The sequence below is a fragment of the Drosophila kikkawai genome, chromosome 2R, assembly GCF_030179895.1.
Source record: "Drosophila kikkawai strain 14028-0561.14 chromosome 2R, DkikHiC1v2, whole genome shotgun sequence".
Classification (NCBI taxonomy): Eukaryota; Metazoa; Arthropoda; class Insecta; order Diptera; family Drosophilidae; genus Drosophila; species Drosophila kikkawai.
The window spans coordinates 19,789,722-19,809,797 of NC_091729.1; the positions used below are offsets into that span (position 1 = coordinate 19,789,722).

General features: G+C 46.8%; 5 protein-coding genes across 7 annotated transcripts; 1 reads left to right on the forward strand and 4 right to left on the reverse strand.

Annotated features, from left to right (window-relative positions):
• The first annotated feature begins 101 nt into the window (after window positions 1-101).
• Window positions 102-5,493, forward strand: Nop17l (Nop17 like). Of its 2 annotated transcripts, none has more exons than XM_017169649.3 (5): window positions 102-261; window positions 1,539-2,971; window positions 3,029-4,073; window positions 4,135-4,267; window positions 4,759-5,493. In XM_017169649.3, the coding sequence occupies exons 2-5, from the start codon at window positions 1,735-1,737 to the stop codon at window positions 4,915-4,917; spliced, it is 2,574 nt and encodes an 857-aa protein (XP_017025138.1). In that variant the 5' UTR covers window positions 102-261; window positions 1,539-1,734; the 3' UTR covers window positions 4,918-5,493. The 2 variants fall into 2 exon arrangements, with proteins under 2 accessions (XP_017025138.1, XP_017025139.1); XM_017169650.3 differs by lacking the exon at window positions 102-261 and adding an exon at window positions 887-1,033.
• Window positions 5,267-12,578, reverse strand: PolZ1 (DNA polymerase zeta catalytic subunit). Of its 2 annotated transcripts, XM_017169647.2 has the most exons (12): window positions 12,379-12,578; window positions 12,087-12,316; window positions 11,789-12,033; window positions 11,491-11,738; window positions 10,986-11,436; window positions 10,801-10,920; window positions 10,348-10,740; window positions 10,213-10,291; window positions 10,064-10,156; window positions 7,312-10,002; window positions 6,164-7,258; window positions 5,267-6,106 (listed from the first exon to the last, which is right to left on the reverse strand). In XM_017169647.2, exons 1-12 carry the CDS (start codon window positions 12,505-12,507, stop codon window positions 5,485-5,487), a joined length of 6,396 nt encoding a protein of 2,131 aa, XP_017025136.1. In that variant the 5' UTR covers window positions 12,508-12,578; the 3' UTR covers window positions 5,267-5,484. The 2 variants fall into 2 exon arrangements, with proteins under 2 accessions (XP_017025136.1, XP_017025137.1); XM_017169648.2 differs by lacking the exons at window positions 11,491-11,738; window positions 11,789-12,033; window positions 12,087-12,316; window positions 12,379-12,578 and having other exon boundaries at window positions 10,982-11,157.
• A 274-nt stretch (window positions 12,579-12,852) lies between these two features.
• Window positions 12,853-13,721, reverse strand: LOC108076762 (uncharacterized). The gene is made up of 4 exons (XM_017169762.3): window positions 13,565-13,721; window positions 13,421-13,500; window positions 13,225-13,357; window positions 12,853-13,162 (listed from the first exon to the last, which is right to left on the reverse strand). Exons 1-4 carry the CDS (start codon window positions 13,656-13,658, stop codon window positions 13,047-13,049), a joined length of 423 nt encoding a protein of 140 aa, XP_017025251.1. The 5' UTR covers window positions 13,659-13,721; the 3' UTR covers window positions 12,853-13,046.
• A 40-nt stretch (window positions 13,722-13,761) lies between these two features.
• On the reverse strand, window positions 13,762-14,506 carry LOC108076761 (uncharacterized). Its single transcript, XM_017169761.3, has 4 exons — window positions 14,342-14,506; window positions 14,201-14,280; window positions 14,005-14,137; window positions 13,762-13,949 (listed from the first exon to the last, which is right to left on the reverse strand). The coding sequence occupies exons 1-4, from the start codon at window positions 14,445-14,447 to the stop codon at window positions 13,834-13,836; spliced, it is 435 nt and encodes a 144-aa protein (XP_017025250.1). The 5' UTR covers window positions 14,448-14,506; the 3' UTR covers window positions 13,762-13,833.
• Window positions 14,507-17,502: 2,996 nt separating this feature from the next.
• Ugt317A1 (UDP-glycosyltransferase family 317 member A1) lies at window positions 17,503-19,570 on the reverse strand. Its single transcript, XM_017169759.3, has 4 exons — window positions 19,381-19,570; window positions 19,087-19,248; window positions 18,945-19,032; window positions 17,503-18,885 (listed from the first exon to the last, which is right to left on the reverse strand). Exons 1-4 carry the CDS (start codon window positions 19,381-19,383, stop codon window positions 17,549-17,551), a joined length of 1,590 nt encoding a protein of 529 aa, XP_017025248.1. The 5' UTR covers window positions 19,384-19,570; the 3' UTR covers window positions 17,503-17,548.
• Between the last annotated feature and the right edge of the window lie 506 nt (window positions 19,571-20,076).

Consider the following 20,076-nt stretch of genomic DNA (forward strand, 5'->3'; position numbering starts at 1 on the left):
GGGGGATACCTGGTGCCTTAAAATACCGCACTGCGCAAATCTCCTAAATTTGGCCAGTGAAATATACCAAAGCATTGCACACACACACACCGACGCAGGGCGCACGCACACTACCACACCGAGCAGCCGGTCCAGCGGAAAAGTTTCTAGAACGTCGTGCAACTCGAACTCCATTTAAAGTCGTTTTCCAACAGCTGAAATAATTAAATAAATATAGTTTATTGCGGCTGCAACACCAAGGCCCAGATATACATTTAACAGGTGAGTGGTGGGCCTATTATAGAAGAGTTAACCGCAATCAGAGGTGTTTTATGGGGCATGTAAGCGTTGTGATACTACATGGAGCCTACGATGTACACAGAGGTGTTGACATATAGAGGTGATTCCATTACAGATCCTGTATTATAACTACGTGCATCGTATGTATGCTGGGAGTGGGCGACCGGTTTCGTCCCAGCAAAATCAATTGATTGTTGGCTCTCGTATCGATCAAGCAAGCAGGCCAGAGTTTTCCCCTTCCCTCCGCCACAAACATGTGTTCGCTCGGGTCACGTAACTGCTATAATTTTCCACATTTTCCTCTCGTCCCCGGGAGATACACACGCAGTAGGGAATACTATATGTACCCCTATTTACCTCCCACCAAGTACACACAATATCGCAGTCGGTAAACATTACAATTATTATCACGAGCAACGGCATATGTATGTACATATATGTACTCTGTATATGCAAGATATAGTTTATTGTACAATTAGTTGGGCTGCGCCAGAAATCGCACTGTTGGAGGGACGAGACAAAAAGGGGGCTCGGGGGAAGAATCTCGCTAAACAAAAACAATTGGGGGCAAGTGGTTTTTTTTTCACGCTTATCAAGAGCCCCCTCTCTGCGCAGACACTGCTCTCTCTCTCCCAGAGCTCCTCCATTATTTGCCGGCATTTCGGGCGTACCGCTCTCATTCTTCGGAACCCACTCGTCGCGAAAGCACTGCTCCCGCTCCCGAAATAAAAACAATAATAATACAAATTCAAAGGTAACGCAACGTCTCTAGAATCTAAAAAACTACGCAGTTCGTTTATTTATTGCTCGGCAAATAATAAAGCGCGTGGTCAGTCGGTTGTTCTCTCTTACATAATGCTAATAACACGCTAAATAGCCGGCAAATTTTGGCAACGACCTTACTGCGTCATTGATTAAATATTTATTTGCTTATCACTCGATTAGAATTTCGTGATATTCATAGGTGTGTTTGGTTATGCATTAGTCGAGACGGAGTGGGACTAGGACAACCTTGGAGGCAGCTTATCACCCGGTTGATTGGAAAGTTCCCGATCATATTTCAACGGGTTTTGTAAATACAGATTCTAAGAGCTTTTTGTATGATAGATCCCTAAATTATTATTATTATTCATTTTTAACTTTAATTACAAAAAAATGTATAGTAATCAACCTAAAAACAGTTTTCGAATGATACCCTCTTTGTAACCATTTCATCAGCAACTTTTTAATCGATTTTATTCTACATTTTCCCCCCACAGAAACCAACGTTCCAGTAACCAAACGCATTTGCCAAGGAAACGTGTTCATAAACTAACAGAAACAATCCTCAAACAAACCGAAAAACAAACAAAACCAACCAACATAAATTATTCCCTCAAAAGTGATTTGAAAATATTGTTATTTGTGCGAGAAAAGATCCCCTACGCGAGTGAAGTGTCCGCTTGAGAGAGCGATATGTCCGCATCTGCTGCCTCCGGTTCGCGCAATAAACACTCCAAAATCCGTAACGATGAGCAGCATTTAGACATAACCAAGGACGAGTTCGACCGCTTCCGCCAGGCGCTCAGCCAGGAGGAGTTCCGCAGGCTGTTCTTCGAGTACGTGGAGGAGATCCAGGACCCCGCTAACCGCAAGATCTACGAGGAGGAGATCACGCAGCTGGAGAAGGAGCGTGGCGTGGAGGTGAGATTCATTCACCCGCAGCCGGGATTTGTGATCAAGACCGCACAGGATGGCGAGCTCAAGTGCTTTATCAACATCGCCGGCTCGCCTGAGATCGAGAGACCCAAGAACGAGGTGGCCACGGATCCGTCGAACGGTAGTCGCGGCCTGAGCTGGTCCATTCCCATGGCCCAGACAGCCTCGCGCGATGACTGCGATGCCAAGAATAACCGCTGCAAGGTGTTTGACGTGGTCTTTCACCCGGACGCCCTGCACTTGGCCAAGCGGAACCAGCAGTTCCGTAAGTGCCTCATCGACACGGCGCTGGATGCTGTCGAGCGGGAGTATCAGGTCACCCTGGATCGCGCTAATCTAAAGTTCCCCAAGCTGGACTACAAGGGCATCGCCCGTCCCACTGTGATACGCAAAATGGCGAAGAATTACTCGGCCGAGGACCAGGAACCCCATCCCTTGGGGGACATCTACCCCACTAAGCCGCCATCGGCCTCTGACGCAAAGCCCCGCGTTTTGCCCATGAAGGCGAAGCCATCTCCCGTGCCGGAGTTCACGGTGCCCAGGTATTCGATCAAGCACAGCCACGATGTGGATTTGGCCGAGTATACGGACGAGCTCGATGCCAAACTGCACGTGACAGTACCGCGCTCCCTTGTCGTCGAGATCGAGCTGCCCCTGCTCCGCTCCACAGCCGAGTGTCAGCTGGATGTCACCGCCACGTCCGTTTATCTGCTCAGCGAGCGCCAGGGTGCCAAGTACCGGCTGAAGCTGGACCTGCCCTTCACAGTGGACGACAAGGCGGGCAACGCCCGTTTCGACACCGATCTGCGCCGCCTCAGCATCACGCTGCCCGTGGTGCGGACAAACGTACGCGAGCAGCGGCAGATGCACGACACTTTGCGCCACTTTAGCCGCGAGGACAGCGGCGTGGAGCTGCATTCCAACAGCGAGTCGCCCGTGGAGGAAGACGGCGATGGCGATCTCAGCGATTCCAAGGCGGATGTTTCCGAGACTGGTAAGTTATTCTTGATTTTTATTTTCTCTTTTTGTCAGCACTTTTGATCCTCCACAGCTACGCCCACTGCCACGCCAGAGCATAATGCCCACAAGCCGTTCCTTAAGAGCTCCGTGCACTACCAGCTGCCCGCTAAATTCGACTGCAATGTGCTGGACAACGTGATGGCCTTTGTGTTGCACGTGCCCAACGTTCAACCAGACTCCATTCAGCAGCTGAGGGAGCAGCGGAGCCTGCACCTGCAGTTTGCCACCATCGGCAGTGGCTACTATCCCACCCACTATGCTTTCTACGTGGAGCTGCCGGCCGAGGAGGCAGATCTAGCCATCGAGAGTGCCGAGGCCGAGGCCTGGGACAATAATGTGGTGCTGAAGCTGTGCTTCAGCTCGCAGAGCGAAACGCCACAGGGCTATCTGGCTGGACTGGATGCCACGGATCTCAAAGAGTACTCAGTCCACGGGCAGTACAAAGTGAAGGATAAGAAGGGGGACAAGGCTAAGACTGAGGATGCCCAGCTGGATGTTAAGTTCAAGCACAAGGAGGGCCAGGCCCTGAAGGTCACCATTCGCCCGGTGCCAAAGGAGAACGAAAACGAAGAGGAGGCGGAAGAGGAAGAGGAGCTGGAAGACCAGGACCACGAGCAGTTGTCGCAGCACGCTCACAGCAAAAAGCCGAATAAGAAGCAGCGCAAGAGGAACAAGAAGGAACGCTCCTTCTCTGAGTCGGCCTGCGAGGATATACTGGACCAGAAACCCCTGACCGATATCCCCGCTCCGCAGCCCAAGGCCAAGCTGATGCTTCCGCAGCGCAAGCAACGCAGCTACTCGGAGTGCAACGACAGCAGCGTGGGCAGTGGTTGCTCAACTCGCGGTATCCTCAAGCGGTTCAGCCGCTATGGACCACGGCCCTCGATGTCCGACAGCTGCTCCTCCATCGACGACTGCTCCTCCTCCTACTCGTGCTCTGTGGACGCTTCCGGAGTCACTCTATTCTCGCACTCTTTTGGCGGCATTCCCGAGGAGGATCGCGGCGATGCTGGACTCTCGGAGAGCTGCAAGAAGACTGTTAGGTTTAATGACCACATCATGAAGCAAGTGTTCCGGTGAGTAGCAGAAATATACCCTGCAAATGGGTTGCAATTTAATAATTTATACAATTTTTAGACTCGACTCGAGCATCCTGGGTCAGCGTAAGAAGAACCAGAAGCGTCGTGATCTCAAGATGCGGGCCCAGCAACGTCGCCTCAGCGAAGGCGATTCCGTGGATTACGAGGAGACGCGCGGCGCTGCCATCAAGGTCAGTTGGGCGCGGGGCGGAAGAAAGTGTGTAGATTGGGTTGATCTCGTTGATTAAGTGAATATCCCATTCCGGCTGGTTAGGAGGCAGTTAGCTTGTTGGCTTGTTAATTGAATTAGCGTCCCTCGGGTAAATCACGCAGTTTGGCTTCACTTGCCTGATTCCAGACGCCAAATATTGATCTCTTTCTTTGTCTGAACCGCTTCAATTTCACGTGTGCGAAAGTTAAATAGATCCTGAGTTTGGCTCTATTTTTAGCAGGAATTTTGCGAAATTTAATTCATCCGTGTTAATTGATATGCAGGTGACTTGGATTCCGCAGGGAATGGAAAGTTTATGCAGATGGGAATAGAACGCAATAGTTGGAAGGGAGTACAAGTATAGCAGAGACCTATTATTGTTAAAACAGGAAGGGAAACAAACTTGGAATTAATAATCCAATTGCAAACTGCAAAGGTTTATTAATACATAAATTTCTATTTACCTTACAGCCACAAGGAAACTCATCAAACAAAGGCAACAAGTCAAAGGGAGGCTCGTCCTCGTTCCACGACAGCGGCCTGGATCTGACCGGGGGAGCTGCCCATGGCAACAGCAGCGAGGCGGATGCCAAGAACGCCATGATGTTTGAAATGGATGACGAGGACTAAGATGATGTTATGATGTAAACACGAAATATATTCATAGTTTTTTCGAGTGTTTTAGAGGCATGTTTTAAAGCTATTTATACATTAATTATTGCTACTTTTTTTTTAAATATTTATACACATTGTATTTGGTTTTGTCTCCAAGGAACTCGCTCAATTGGAAATCCATCTAAGCATACAAAAAATTGTATTTAGGCAACGAAAAATCAGGGCTAAACGGAAATCAAAATATGCATAAAACCATTAATTGTTATATAATTCGGTTGATCATTGAAATTGTTGAAGCAGAAGAACGAACCTATTAGTAATAGTTCATAGTTACCCATGTTCATTGCAAACTATAAGTTGTAAGTAAACATTAATGCATTCATTTATTGCAGCCTGCATGCTCATAGCTCACAATCAATAATCAATACACGGCAAACATAAACAATATCAATAGTTAACAACTCCTCTAGTATTATACACGCAGAACAGCATCAGAAGTAATCTGAAGTGAATGTAACTTTAACTTTTGTAAGCCGAAGGCGGAAAGTTAAAATATATATATATACACCCCAAGTGAATTGGTCAGCTGAAGTGCTCTTCTAACAGCCTTTCAATGTGTCCAATTTGCTGCAGTTCCCGCCGCTTTCCCTCCAGCACATACAGAACAGGGCAGTCCAGGGAATCGCATTGAAGGTCACCCAGACGACCGCAGCAGGCCTGGCAGATCTGTCGGGTCAGGTGATAGCCCCTCTCCAGGCGCGCCGTCTTATCCGAGAGCACAACCACACACCTGGAGGCATTCTTTAAGCAATCTGGACATATGCCCGCCTTGGTCTGGCGGCCACAATCTATGATGCAGCTGGTGGTGGAGAAATACTGCGAGATGGTCGACTTGGCGCCTCTGCCTCCTCCGGCCAGCTCGTTGGCCGTACCCACGGCCGGCGTCATCAAGAGCTTGCGCGGCAGACTGGCAAACCAATCATGGACATCAGCTCCGATGAGCAGAAGGCAGCGGTTCAACGGCGGTATAATGGCCTTGGTGATGTAGTACATGGCATTGATCTTGTGCCCCTCGTGGGCCAGAATGTCGTGGGGACTGCGCACCAGCCGGATGAGCTGCATACCCGGTGGGCCATTCACTATGATGAAGGGAACCCGCTCTCCGCGACGCGGAATACGCCTGGGATCCTTTTGCATCCATTTTCTGGTCCGAATTTTTAGAAATATTATTAAACCTTAAGAGTCTGATCTGTCAACTTACCGTGTAAGTGCCAGAGCCGGGACACAGGCCGTGGGCTTGTAGCCGTTAAGGCCGCGAAACTCCTTGGCAAAGATCAGGTCCTGCAGGTTGGCCCGACCAGAGAGCAGCTTGGTGAACTGCCGGCAGACGTACTGCTTGATTTGACTGACGTCCTGCGTCTCGAATAGCATACGCAACACCTTCTCCAGCATCTTGGCCACCGCCGGGCAACCATCCCGCCGCACCGTCTCAATGCCCTTGGCCTCAAAGACGGGCTGTGCCTGGTCGGCTGTCTCGTACATGTAGCCCACGTAGCGCTTCTTGGTCTGCAGCAGGCACGGCTGGTAGACCTTCTCCAGCTTCAGCTTCACCGGCTGTGGATTCATCTCGGTGACGGCCTGGGCAATCTCCTCGCCAATCCGAAAGGCTTCGGCTCGATTTCGTCCCGGAACCAGGACAAACATAGAGTCCGTATCGCCGTAGACAACGCGCACCTTCCACTCTTCATTCGCCTCCACCAGCTTGATGGCTCGCTCTAAGGTTTCGCGTCCCTTGGACACCACCGAGTCACCCACCTCGACTGCCGGCATTCGTCCACTAAAGTTGGCTGCCGTGTAGCCGTATGTGACGTTCGCCATCAGCTTCAGACCCAACTGGCGGGAGTGCAGAATCCTCTGCAGGGCGGAGCTATCCTTGTGCAGCTTCATCGACTGCTTGACCATTTGGCGCGTGTCCAGGATCTCGGTGAGCATGCGCGGCAGGATCCCCTCGCGCACCTCACGCTTCACAAAGACCACGCCGCAAGGCGACACGGTGACCAGATCGTGCTCCAGCAGCTTCTGCAGCATCTGCCGGGAGACGCGCAGCTGCGAGGCGCCGAATTCGAAGGGCGAACTCCCTCCCAAGTGCTCCACTCTCCCCAGGCATGTGGAAAAACAGTAGTTGTAGGCTATGATCATGCTGGGGTACAGGCTCTGGAAGTCCAGGACAATCAGCGGATCGGCATAGAAGCGGGATTGGGGTTCCAGGATGAGGGCCAGATACTCAGGAGCCCGCATGTGAGCCCTCTGCTGGACACTCGGAGACAAAGGCACCAGGTTCTTTGGCTTGGCGATTCTGGGGAAACATTTCCTCATTAAATTGATAAGGATTTCTAGCTTCAGACTCACCTCAGCATCATGCTCTCCACGCGAAACTGGGAACCTCGCGACAGCACCTCGTAGAACTGGATGCCAATGAGCTTGGCCATTTCGCTGGTGCGCCCCAGGAGATCCAACTGATCCAGCAGAGCCAAGGTGCCACGCACCCGCTCCAGATGGTATTCCATCACGATCCAGCGTGTACAGGGCGAGGCAAACCACTCGCTGAGCGCCTTGGGCGAGTGCCAGGGACATCGTCTGTGCAGGATATGGTACATCACGTTTTCGAAGGTGTACGACGTCAGGGCAATCTCAGAGCGCATCAACCGCCAAACATCTAACAGGATGCGACCGCACAGCTTCATCTCCACGTCCAGGTCGGTGAACTGCTCCCGATCCTCGTCCACAAAGTCCCGAACCTTCTGTGTGGGCACTCGGGATAGGAGAGGAGCGATATTGAAGCACAGATGCTTGGCCCGATCGATCACATAGCCCCAGGAGGACATCTCGATCTCGTAGCCAGCGTATATGTCTGCATCCCAGCGCCCACATAGCACCAGCAAAGCCTCAAAGGCCTCCGCTTCACTGCCCACCACTTGCACCTCAATATCGCGGTCCAACCCGTGCGTGAACCCTTCGCTCAGCAAATCCTGGGCATTGTTCACCATTATATAGCCACAGGCCTTGCTGGGCAGGCTCTCATCCGGCAGACTGTGTTCGATGGCGTAGAACAAGCAGCGGATCTCGTCGTGCATCGGATCCGGCTGGAGTTCGCCTCGCGTGCACACAAACACTTCCAGAGTCATGATGGTCAGGTGGTTACACTCAATGTCCGCCTTAGCCTGCTGCAGGTTCTCCAGGTTCACCTTGAAGCCGAACGTATTGTCCAGGGTGGCATGACTCAGTCCGAAGCTAAGATCGTGCTGCTGGGCCTGGCCACAGGCTCCCTCTAGCTGGCGGAGAAAGGAACTCCGCTCTAGCTCCGCCTGGACAGCGCTGCTGGAGGCGCTCTGCTCGCTAGACTGTGAGCTGGCCACCTCCTCCTCCTCCCGCTGGGCTTCCTTGAAACTGAGTCTTGTGCCGCGTTTTAGGCGAATTTTAGGTGCTTCTTTGGCCTTGCTGCTGATTGGAGTCTCCTTGCTCTTGCCCTTCGCTTGGGATAAGGGTGTAAGGCTTAGGCTGCAGTCCAACTCCTCCCCAGCATCCTCTTCACCACTTCCCCCCGCTTCGGCTCCCTCAGCCTGCAGCATCATGGTGATTTTCTGGCGCTTGATCTTGATGGGGCTATCCACATCTCCGGTTGTCTTCACAATTTCCCCCCGTTGACGGAGCACTTCCTGGGCCTTCAGCCACACCTTGGCATCCTGCGGTGTGGGCGCACTCTGGGCAGGTTCCACCACTACCTTTTGTCGGCTGCTAAAGAACTCCCGCATACGCTGCTCTCCTCGATGCCGCTGCAGCATTGCCGGTCCACCAATGGCAATCAATTGCTGTCGCCTCCAAGAGGCAAGGCCACGATCATTGCCCAGGGCACTCTGGAAGGGCTCGCAGTCGTTGAGCTTGTTGCCGGGTATGTGCAGCACCAGGAAGCCGACTTCCGTCACCTTGCTCACATCCGCTGGATCGCTGTAAAAGGGCTGCTGGAACTCGAACTCGGGAATGTCCAGCTTGCGGCAGCCACGAAGCACTTCATCGTAGGAGGGCGGCAGTTCCAAAGGAGTTATCACAAAGGATGATTTTTTGGGAGTGCAGGGGCGAGGAGGAGAGGCCGAAGGCATCGCGGGACTCTCAACTGCATCACTGAACACCGAAGGACTATTAACGATTAGTGAGTGCTCGTAGAAGCTTTTCATTAGCTCGGGAGTGTGGCTCTCATTGCTCCTTTGGCTTGAGCGAGGAGTGATCTCAAACTCTGGTGGATCTTGGCTTGAGCGAGGAGTGTTCCTGATCTCTGGTGGAGCTTGGCTTGTGCTAGGAGTTAGGTTGGAGCCTAAACTTTTACGCAGACGTCGCAGATTGGGAGTTTTTCGCAGCTTTATGGGCATTTTTTCAGCCTCTGTATCGGACTCAATGACCTCTTCTTCATCGCTTAGTGCGAATTTGTACTCTTCTTCGCTGGGATTAGGGGATTTCTTTGGGGAAGTAGGAGCTGGTTCAGGCGGAAAGAGTTCTTTTTGTACATCTTCGACCTTCGACTTGGGAGTGTTTGCTCCAACAGCTTTTTTAGCAGTGCCATTTTGGGGTTCTTTAATTTGTTTAACGTGACTTTCAGGCTTTTTTCGTGTCCTTGGCTGAGGACTGGGATTTGCTGCCTCCTGAAGCAATATCTTTGCTCTTTCTGTTGTATTTTGAGTTTGAGGCTGCTCTTGAACTTTAGGATCATTCCATTCTTTTTCTGTACTTCTATGCTCCATCTGTTCCTGATGACGAGCACTACGACGTGGCTTTTTCTCTTCCAATTTTGTATCCTTGGACTTTTGGCTTGTAACCTTCTTTGTTTTGGTTTTCTCACCTCCTTCACCGGCATTAGCCTTATCCTTAACCTGGTAGCGTGCACTTCTTCGTGGCTGCTTCTCCTCGTCTTCTGGCTCACGCTCACCATCGGCGCTTTCAAACATGTCGGAGAAACTGGGATTCCTATCCCGCGGCGTAAAAGAGCAAATCACATGTGTCTTGTCCAAGTTGCGTGTGGATCGTCTGGAGCTGCGTAGAGGTGTTAGGCTGTGTGCAAATTGGGGAATCAATAAGACTTTAAATTAAATCAAAAGAATGATTATCCTACTCGTTTTGTAAGCGTATAAAACTGTTGGATTCCTCAACACTTTTTCGCCGCAGCTCTGTCATCGCCAGTTTCTTGCGTAACGATAGCTCGGGCCTAAAAAAGAACGTAAGTTTTTATAAAAAATAAAAAGTTTATAAAGGTTAACTTACCCAAGAGTTCTGGGTTTCTGATCAAGTTGCAAGCTAAGCCGGGGATTCACTGCCTTCCTTGTGGTTTCCTCACTAATTTCTGCAAATAACTCAATAAATTATGTGTCCCAGTGTCCACCTATGGGTTATACCCACTCATCGCTGAAGAACTACTGCCAATTGTCAAAGGCAGCGGTGCGTACTTCTTGGCCGCACTGGTCTTGGGGGTGCGGGGCGACTTCATGCGGCTGGGCGTGGTAGGAGGAGTTTTGGGAGGACTCGTCACCCTGGACTTGGAGCTCCTTAGCTTTTTGGGCGTAAGTTGGAGGCCATCGTCGGCTCCATCGATTTGTGGCAGCTTTGTGGAAGGATCTACGGGCTTTGGTTCGGGCTGACTTTGGGTTAGCTTATGCAGCAGCTCATCGATGTCATCGAGGGCAGTGGAGAAGTCATGCCGCGTACTCTCGCCCTCATCCTCATCGGAATCACAGTCCTCGTCGGCCAGAGCAAGCCCAGTCTCCTTGCTCAAGAGCTCTGGAGTCAGCTCAACTATATACAAATAAAGTGGAATTTAGTTTCTAAAAAGCTATAGTTATTTGCTGCCCTTACAGTTTTTATGCGGCTGCGATAAGGGAGCCAATGAGCTGTCCAAATCCACCGGGGACTCGTTGTCATTCTGCTCCTCAAGCTGCTGCAACGCCTCCAATAGCTCCAGGTCCTCCTCCCTCACTGCAGCAGTGGAAAATTGTTAATTATTCACCATGAAAATATGGATTTAGCAACAGTTTACCCACAGGTGGCATCGTGGGGGATTGCGCCATGTGGCTGTGAGAGACTCAGAATAAGCTCCTCATCCACCAATGTAGCGTCCATGCACTCGGAATCGTCTTTTGCAACTGGAAGACTGACATTACTGCCGCTCCCACTGCTGCAGGCCACATGATTTTGAATGAAGGAGGCATTGACCAGCAGCTGCTGCTGATCCTGGGAGCATTCCTCGGGATAAACGGCGTTGGCCAGAAGCTTTTGCAAATTCCAAGTGCGCCGCTGCTCCTTGCTGCTGGGCAAGGTGGTCTGCATGGTGACATTGGCCACACTTGTCTGATCTGAGAGCGTTTGATCGGACAATGTGGACTGCTCCAGGGTCATCAGCTTGCTTTCCAAAGCGGTCCGGTAGAAGATATCGCTCTCGGCTCTTTCCACCAGAAGTCTCTCCTGAGTCTCCGGCAGCTTCAATTCTGGCACCTAAAAGAGATACTTGGTTTAGTGGGAGTTGGAGTGAGAGTATCTTCCACTTACCGCTTGTACTTTCTCTTCTTCCCCGGCTGCGGTGTGCTTTTCGACCAGCTTCTGGCGCCGCATGCTCTCATCGTTCCATATGGCCTCGATGCCCGGATTGGTATGGCGGCCCTTGCTCTTGGTCACCAACTGAAATCGATTCAGGATGAAGCTCGAGCTGACGTCGACCTCCAAGGCACTGCAGGCCACCTTCCTCACGCTAATGGTGTCCAGCAGCTGGGCGGGCTTGACATTCGGATAGGGAACCACTGCAAAGAGGTTTAGACGTGATTCTAAAGAGCTGGTGCCGAGAACTTGCCCTCGTCTTCGTGGCTGCGCCGGAACTTGAGCACCTCCAGCGGCACGTGCAGGTAGCTCATCCCGTACAGGTTGTAGTCGATCATGAACTGCAGGATGTAGGGCACATGTGACTCGTGCGCGTTGAAGTTCTTGCTGAGGATGGCGCCGCTCTGGAGAAGATTGGCGGCGCGGCGCACGAAGCGCGGATTGAACATGTAGATCTTGAGAAACTGATGCTCCACGCGATGATAGCCGTAGAAGGGTCTGCCAATGGAAACGATATAGTCTAGAATATTAGCAAATGGGAGCCCACTCACATCCCCTTGACCAGCTGTATTTTGAAGACATGCTGGGCATTGGAGCTGCCCTGGCCCAGGGATATATTGATGGCTTTGTCCAGGTGCATGGCTATCTGCAGGATGCCGCGCTCCAGGGACTCAAAGTCCTTCTTGTCGTACGGAATGTAGAAGTACGGGAACACTCCGTGGACATGCATGCAGGTCTTCTGGCCCCTGGAGTTGCCTCCAAATACCCGCACCACCGGCACCTGTGCGTTGAAGCATTAAATCAATTGAAAACTCTATTATGGTGAAATAAGATCGGGCCTACCCGCTTGATCTCCTTGCCGCGCAACTCGGAGTAGCAGGGATCCAGTCCGAACTGTGGCTTCTCCATGTAGAAGTCGGCGATGACCAGGCGCAAGGAGAACACGCCTATATCCTCGGCAGCGGCTGCCATCACGCAAGGACATAAATAAACTTATTTAATAAATCTATTGCCTAGAATTCAATTCAATTCAAAACAGTGTGACCTTTGCGTACCAGGGCCAAAATATCATCTTTCCTACAGGGTAGAGCTTTGTAAAAGCTATCGATAAATCTCGCCTAGGGCTGCAATAGGCGGTTAATTTAAACATTTTTGTAGGTTCTTTTAATTTTAAATATAATATAAAACAGTACCGATTTTTATTACAGATATTAAGAATTGAAGAATAATAAAGCTTTTAATTAGAAATAAATTAGAAACTAAAACATCTTCATGATAAACATGACTTAACTATAATAAATTAAGCTTTAAAAACACTCTTGATTAAATAAATTTATTCTTTAAAAAATAAAGCTAGCCCTTTGAAGGTATGTATATGTCATCACAAGAATACATTTTTAATTTCCGATATTACCTACAATTATCGCTCTTGACTCATAATATGAAAGTTAATCTTATCGCAGATAATCATTACTTTATACAGACTTTGGGGGAACACGTACAAAGGTGCATTATATTGGGTTAATAACAGTTGCCTTGGGAGGCAACTCCCAGTACGCTGGTGGCACATCCTGTCGCATCCTGGAAAAAGCCTTTTGCACCGCATACAACGCAAGGCCTAGGTAAGCTGCATAGAAAGTTCTCAAGTTAGACTCCAAATTCTATAACGAATACTTGTGAAATACATGCCTGTGATAGGGATAACCATGATAAGGACTATAATCCATCCATCGTTGGCCAAAAGGATAATGCCTGCGTAAACCATTAGATACAGAAAACTAGCGGTCGTGATCATCCAAGGCACAAAGAACCTGTGTTTTTCCTAGGTGGACATATATAGTGATTATCAAATGATGATTTTCAGGAAAAGAAAGATAGGACATACCTTAATAGCACCCACGATAAGAACAATGCTCCCCATAATCTGTAGTGCCGCAACGTGAATTCCAAAGCCATAGGATGTCCCTATAAAGGGGAAATACTTCCATTATACTTGTATTAGCTTGAGATGAAGCCCTATTTAACTTACATTGCCAATCCCCTACTATCAGGTATATTATCGCAAAGCCAATTGACAAGAAACCCGAGCAAATAATGCCATCTTTTGAGTCCAATTTCCACATTTTCCTTGTGTCCGAACAGGTGAAAGCCTTTGTTGCAAATAAACACTTGGCTCTATGGGAATAAAAAGCTTTTGCTTTGCACCTATCTTATCAAAAATACAAATAAAATACACATGTTCTTTATTCCCAAACAATGAGAAGCTTTTAAAGTTAACATAGGCCGGCAAAATGTGTCCTAAAAGTGACTCAAGATATTCTTCTTCTCAATTACACTCATATTTGGCTCTGACTGATTCTTGCGCATCGTGTCGAAACCTTTCTTCACTGCGTACAAGGCACAACTGAGATACACTGAAAGTAATTCATAAATCAACGATCAGGTGGATCCTTATCAAATCAAACTTACCTGCACTTGGCGCCAATATGGTGGGAACAAAGATCCAATCACTGGTCTGGATCACTACCATGGTCGCGTAAGTCATCAAGTAGATAAACAATCCCGTAGAAATCATCCATGGCACAAAGAATTTGTAATTTTGCTAAATAAATTAAATAAAATGATATTATAGAATTAATTAAATAATGTCAGCCCTGAAACTCACCTCAAAAACCCCAACAATTAGGACCACGCTGCTCAGTATCTGTAGACAACTAATATGCCCTCCCAAATCTAGCATTAAACCTGTAAAACAGACAAACTTTAATAAGAATATTTAGGTTTTGCAGCTTCCATATATTTATACCCATTCGATAATAATAATCGTCAGCCACAGCTAGATAGGCTATTGTAGCTCCAATAGATACAATTCCCGAGAATATGATGCCAGGTTTGGTGTCCAGCTTCAACATGTTTCTATATATTATTATTTTACGTGCGATCTGTTTGACGTGTTTTTTGCCAATAACCTTTTGTGCTGAATATTTGTGAGCTTTTGCTGTCTTTTCTTATCTCATCAGCAAATAAGCAACAGAGACAGATGTTATTGTTTATTTCGAAAATAGCTTTGAATTTGTATACCTGGTACCCATGAGGTAAATGGGTAGTATAACTTGACGACAACTTGAATTTATAAATTTTGTATACACCTTCATTAATAGATACTTCTATTTAAAATATCTTTAACAAGAAAGAAAGCTAACCTTTGACCAGCCAAAGTTTGTATACCCTTGCAGGTAACAATTAAAATATATCATAACTAAGCCAAAAATGTTTTGTGTTAGTTTTTATTAATATAAAAAAACTGCATACAAAATTCAAAATTTTAAGAAATCAAAATTTTTTGACATTTTTGCTAATTTTAATGATGTAACCCCTTATGAAATTTTGCAAAAATGGCCAAAAAATCGATTTCTTCCGGAAAGAAAGATTCGCATGTTAATGCTGACCAAGAATATATTTGGTTTATGGGGTCGGAAATGATTCCTTGTCTTAGAAAAATATTATTTTGTATTATAAAATCGGATTTTTTATATTAAAAAACTTCTTGATTTTTTTTAAATTAAAAATATCATAACTCGGCCAAAAGAGCATTAATTTTAAATCGGAAAACTGTTCTATGCTATATTTTCTACAGTTAATAAATCTGCATACTTCATTTAAAAATTTTGAAAATTCAATTTTTTATCAAAATCAAAAATTTTAATGATGTAACCCCTTATAAAATTTTGCAAAAATGGCCAAAAAATCGATTTCTTCCTGACATATCTAGAAAGATTCCCCTGTTGATGCTGATCAAGAATATATATACTTTATAGGGTCGGAAAGGTCTCCTTCACTGCGTTGCAAACTTCTGACTGAAATTATAATACCCTGCAAGGGTATAAAAACTGATGGGCCTGGATGAATACAAATTAACAGGGTATACAGAATTCGGCTACCGGACGTTAGCTTCTTGTTATATAAATATATAGGGTTCATTTATTTATTTCAGTTTCTTTATTGCTCCATCTTATCTGTTCATTAATAAAATCTAGTCCAAGTGTTTGCTGATTTGACTTTTCAACTTTTGCCCCATCAAGACTTAAAGATACAGATACAAATGAGATGCCATTTTGTTCCAATACGGCAAAATAGCTGGATGAGCATCACTGGTAGTTAGTGAGATGCCATTTTGTCCCAATAATGCAAAATAGCTAGTAGGCAGTTAGAGAGATCCATTTTGTCCCAATAAAGCATCACTGATGCAGATGAGCATCACTGATGCAAGTGAGCAAAATTATTCATTCAATTTGGCCGCTTTCCAAACTGGGGTAACAGGCGAACAGAAACCAGCAACAAGCAACTGAAAACTGGTATAAACTGTTATAAAAACATTTGGGCAAAAATAATAATTGGTATAAACTGTTATATTTCATTTTATGCATTTATACATATTTGTTGCCGACAACAACAGCTTGATGGCAACAACAACCCCTTTACAACAACATCCCTGCAGCAGCCCATACAAATTTCTAAAATTTTCCATGCAAATTGCCCGTTTCCCAAATTGGGGTAACAGGCGAACAGAAACCAGCAGCAAGCAACTGAAAACTGGTATAAACTGTTATAAAAAGTCCAAGTTTCGAACCATTGATCTTGGAGTAAGCGAAGACTCAAACCAGATGTGACCATATTGTAAATTTTTTGGCTAAAATGTAGCTTAAATGCACCTGGGCACACTGAAACTGCATTGATCTTGGAGTAAGCGAAGACTCAAACCAGATGTGACCATATTGTAAATTTTTTGGCTAAAATGTTGCTTAAATGCACCTGGGCACACTGAAACTGACTTTGCATCAGTGATGCTCATCTATCTATTTTGTCCCAATAAATAAATATAGCTAGATGAGCATCACTGCCATTAAGCCCGATTTTATAGCCTCCCAATATTGCAATATAGCTAGATGAGCATCACTGATGCAGATGAGCATCACTGATGCAGATGAGCATCACTGATGGAAGTGAGCATCACTGATGGAAGTGAGCATCACTGATGGAAGTGAGCATCACTGATGGAAATGAGCATCACTGATGGAAGTGAGCATCACTGATGGAAGTGAGAACTGAAAACTGGTATAAACTGTTATAAAAACATTTGGGCAAAAATAATAATTGGTATAAACTGTTATATTTCATTGTATGCATTTATACATATTTGTTGCCGACAACAACAGCTTATGGCAACAACAACCTTTTTACAACAACATCCCTGCAGCAGCCCATACAAATTTCTAAAATTTTCCATGCAAATTGCCCGTTTCCCAAATTGGGGTAACAGGGGAACAGAAATCAGCAGCAAGCAGCTGAAAACTGGTATAAACTGTTATAAAATGTCCAAGTTCCAAACCATTTAGGAGCCGGCGCAAGTTAGCGAAGACCCAAACCTTTTGAATCCATATTTTAGGTGTTATTTTACAACTGCACCTGGGCACACTAAAACTGATCGTCGTTAAATTCAAATTCCAATTTGGCAGTTAAATTCAAATTCAAATTCAAATTTGGCAATTAAAATATTAAAAAAAAAAATTTTTAATTCTTAAAAAATTCTTAAATAAATATAAAAAATCTAAAAAATGTTAAAAATTCAGAATAAAAATTTTTAATTCAGAAAAATTTTAAAAATTTAGAACAATTTTTTAAAAATTAAAAGAATTGTAAAACATCCGAAAAAAATGTTTAAAATTCAGAAAACAAATTTAAAAGTTTAGATATGCATAGCTTTCAAAATAATTAGATTTTTCCCCAAACGATCCCAAATAAATGCCGCCTTGTTTTTTTATTGGTCCGTCTTATCTGTGGCATGGGTCAGCTAGGCCACAGACATTTCTTTCTTTCTTTGCTGTTCATTAATAAAATCTAGTCCAAGTGTTTGCTTATTTGACTCTTCAAATTTTGCCCCTTCAAGACTTAAAGATATAGAACAAATGAAACAAACACTGCATTGATTGCACTTTATTTCCGCACATGAAACTTAATTTACTTTGGTGAACTTGGCATTGTTCTTTTTCTGCCAAACATAGAGGCCGCCAAAAGCCAGGACTCCCAACAGACCCACAAGGAGGGTAGCAACTGCCGCATAGAACACAAAGAGGTCAAAAAGGTGCAGTTGGCAGGAGGGGATGCCTATGCCACGGGTGCGCACCGCTGCTCCTCCCTTGTGTCGCACAACGTAGTTCACCCAGAACAGGGCGCTGGCCAGGGCGCCAAGGGGACGGTCCCGGAATTCGAGGGAAACCTCTCGAATGGTCAACTGGAAGTGAGGCTCCAGAAGAAGCCTGTCCACTGCCCACGTTAGGGAGGTGCTGGTCACATTGTTCTCTGCCAGCTGCAGGCCGACGCCCAACTGAACAGCCAGCTGCATATTCCTGCGTTCATGGTGGAAGAGAGGCAATCCCAGAATGGGCACATTCCGCACGATTCCCTCCTGCAGATTGAGTAGGTCACCGTTCGTTAGGAACACCTTCACCCTCGGATGCGCCAGAATGTCTATCTGCGGCACGGCATGCTGGATCATCACATTCTTGGGCAAACCCTCCAGGGTCTTCACATCATGGCAGGTCCAGATAATGCCCTCTTTCCGGGAGGAGAAGAACGCAAACAGAGCCTCCAGCTTCTCCTTGGGCAGCTCTCCACACGGCTGCTCGTTTCCCAGCTGAACATAGACTACGCCAGCCCGAGCTTCCTCCACGAAGCGCCTGACATTCCAGGGCAGCTCCTTTGGCCCTCGGATGTGCAGGCCACCGGCGGGCACAATCTGTTGGATACTCACGCGGGGCGTCATCAATGGCACATGACTGTTGAGCAGGAGCAGCGATAGCTGGCTGGCCTGCAGCTCGGCAATGGAGTACCTTTGCTTAAAGTGTTTGATAACCAGTTGCTCCTGAGCCCCATAGTGATCCTTGGCAAACTGCTTTCGGCGGGAAATGCACTCCCGGATATTTCCCAGGCGCTCCGAAAAGCCCAGTTGGGGCAAATCAAGTTCAGAGTTTATAGGAGAACATGCCGCCGGCACCAGGGCCTCCTGCACGGCATCCATGTAGTTGCCAAAGTCTGTGGAGACGATGCCCACGACTGGGCGCTGGTGGATTAGTCCCAGGGCCAACAGAGCCTCCGTGTAAAAGTAGTCGACAAGGACCACATCGAAGTCGAACTCAATGTACGACCTTTTAAGTAGCTTCTGCAGCGGCTCTTGGGTCAGGAAGTGGTCCAGCGCTCGAGCACCAACGTGGGCAAGCGACTGGCGGAGATTTTCGATGGGCAAACGACCAAGATCGGCGAGGTTTCCCTTGGGAGCCGCCTGCTTCTGCACTGTGCCAGGAAAATATTTATATTATAGATACAGGTTTCTGTCTTTGATTTGTACTTACACTCGCTCCAGAAGGGATATTCTCCTGTTACTGTTTCTGTGACGTTATCATGGGATTCCCCCAAACCATGGCCCGTGTAGACTTCAACCTAAGACAGAATAAAACTCATTATATAGATAATAATAATAATATTTGTGCTTACATTGTGTCCCCGGCTGGCCAATTCCGCCACTAGAGTTCGCATCACCGCAAAGTGACCCTCACTGGCGTGGGGAAACAGCACAAGGACCTTAGAACCATCCGAGAGCGTGCCCAAAACTAGGGCACACAGAGCCAGGAGGATCCAGCGATTACCTGAAGATTCCTGTAAAATACAAATGTTTAAAATCGTTTTCGAAAGTACACATCATCCTATGGAAGATGCCGAGGCATTTTCTTATCAGTTTGGTTGACTTGTGGGTGACTTGAAATGAACTCCTCCTATCCGCATACCAACCATATTCCGATTTTAAGAGATCAGCGGGGATAGGTAATTAAGTTCCGGCCGAATTTCAAATGCATCTGCCGCTGGGACAACTCTTCCGGTTCTGGCGATTAAACGAATCAGACTGAACTAATTTCGCTCCTTTCGAATCGACTCGTCCCAGAAACAAAACATGAACTGATTGCTCTCCGGAAAAATAATCTTAGAAGTGCGTCCAGAATTTCTGCGGCCACTGGAACATGTGTGGCACATGAGATTGCCACCAGACCCCAATACACAGGCCTTTCTATATATGCTTGAATCATATACATATGTATGGGGGTTCCTATTGCTCTTGTTAATGTGTGGGGACTGGCGGGAATGGGGTACAATTGCACCGTAAACATCGTCATATATATACATTTCTTCCCAGTTGAGCGATATGAGATCTCTTCTCTTGAGTTTATTGTTTTCTCTCTCTATATGTAAGGGGGGGAAAGGGGTGTATTTTGCTCCAGTCTGCATAATTCTTCAATGCACTCGTCTTTGAGTTTGAATTTGTCTGTGGGACTTGCAAGATCATCACAAAAAATGCAAACACAGAACTCAAAATACACCTGCAATTTGGGTTAAACTTTTGCTGATCAAGGAAAAAGTCCTGTAACCTATACAGGATCACAGTTAAAACCTTGAATGCCTTGCCATAGTTGTTGTCATTATTTATATGGA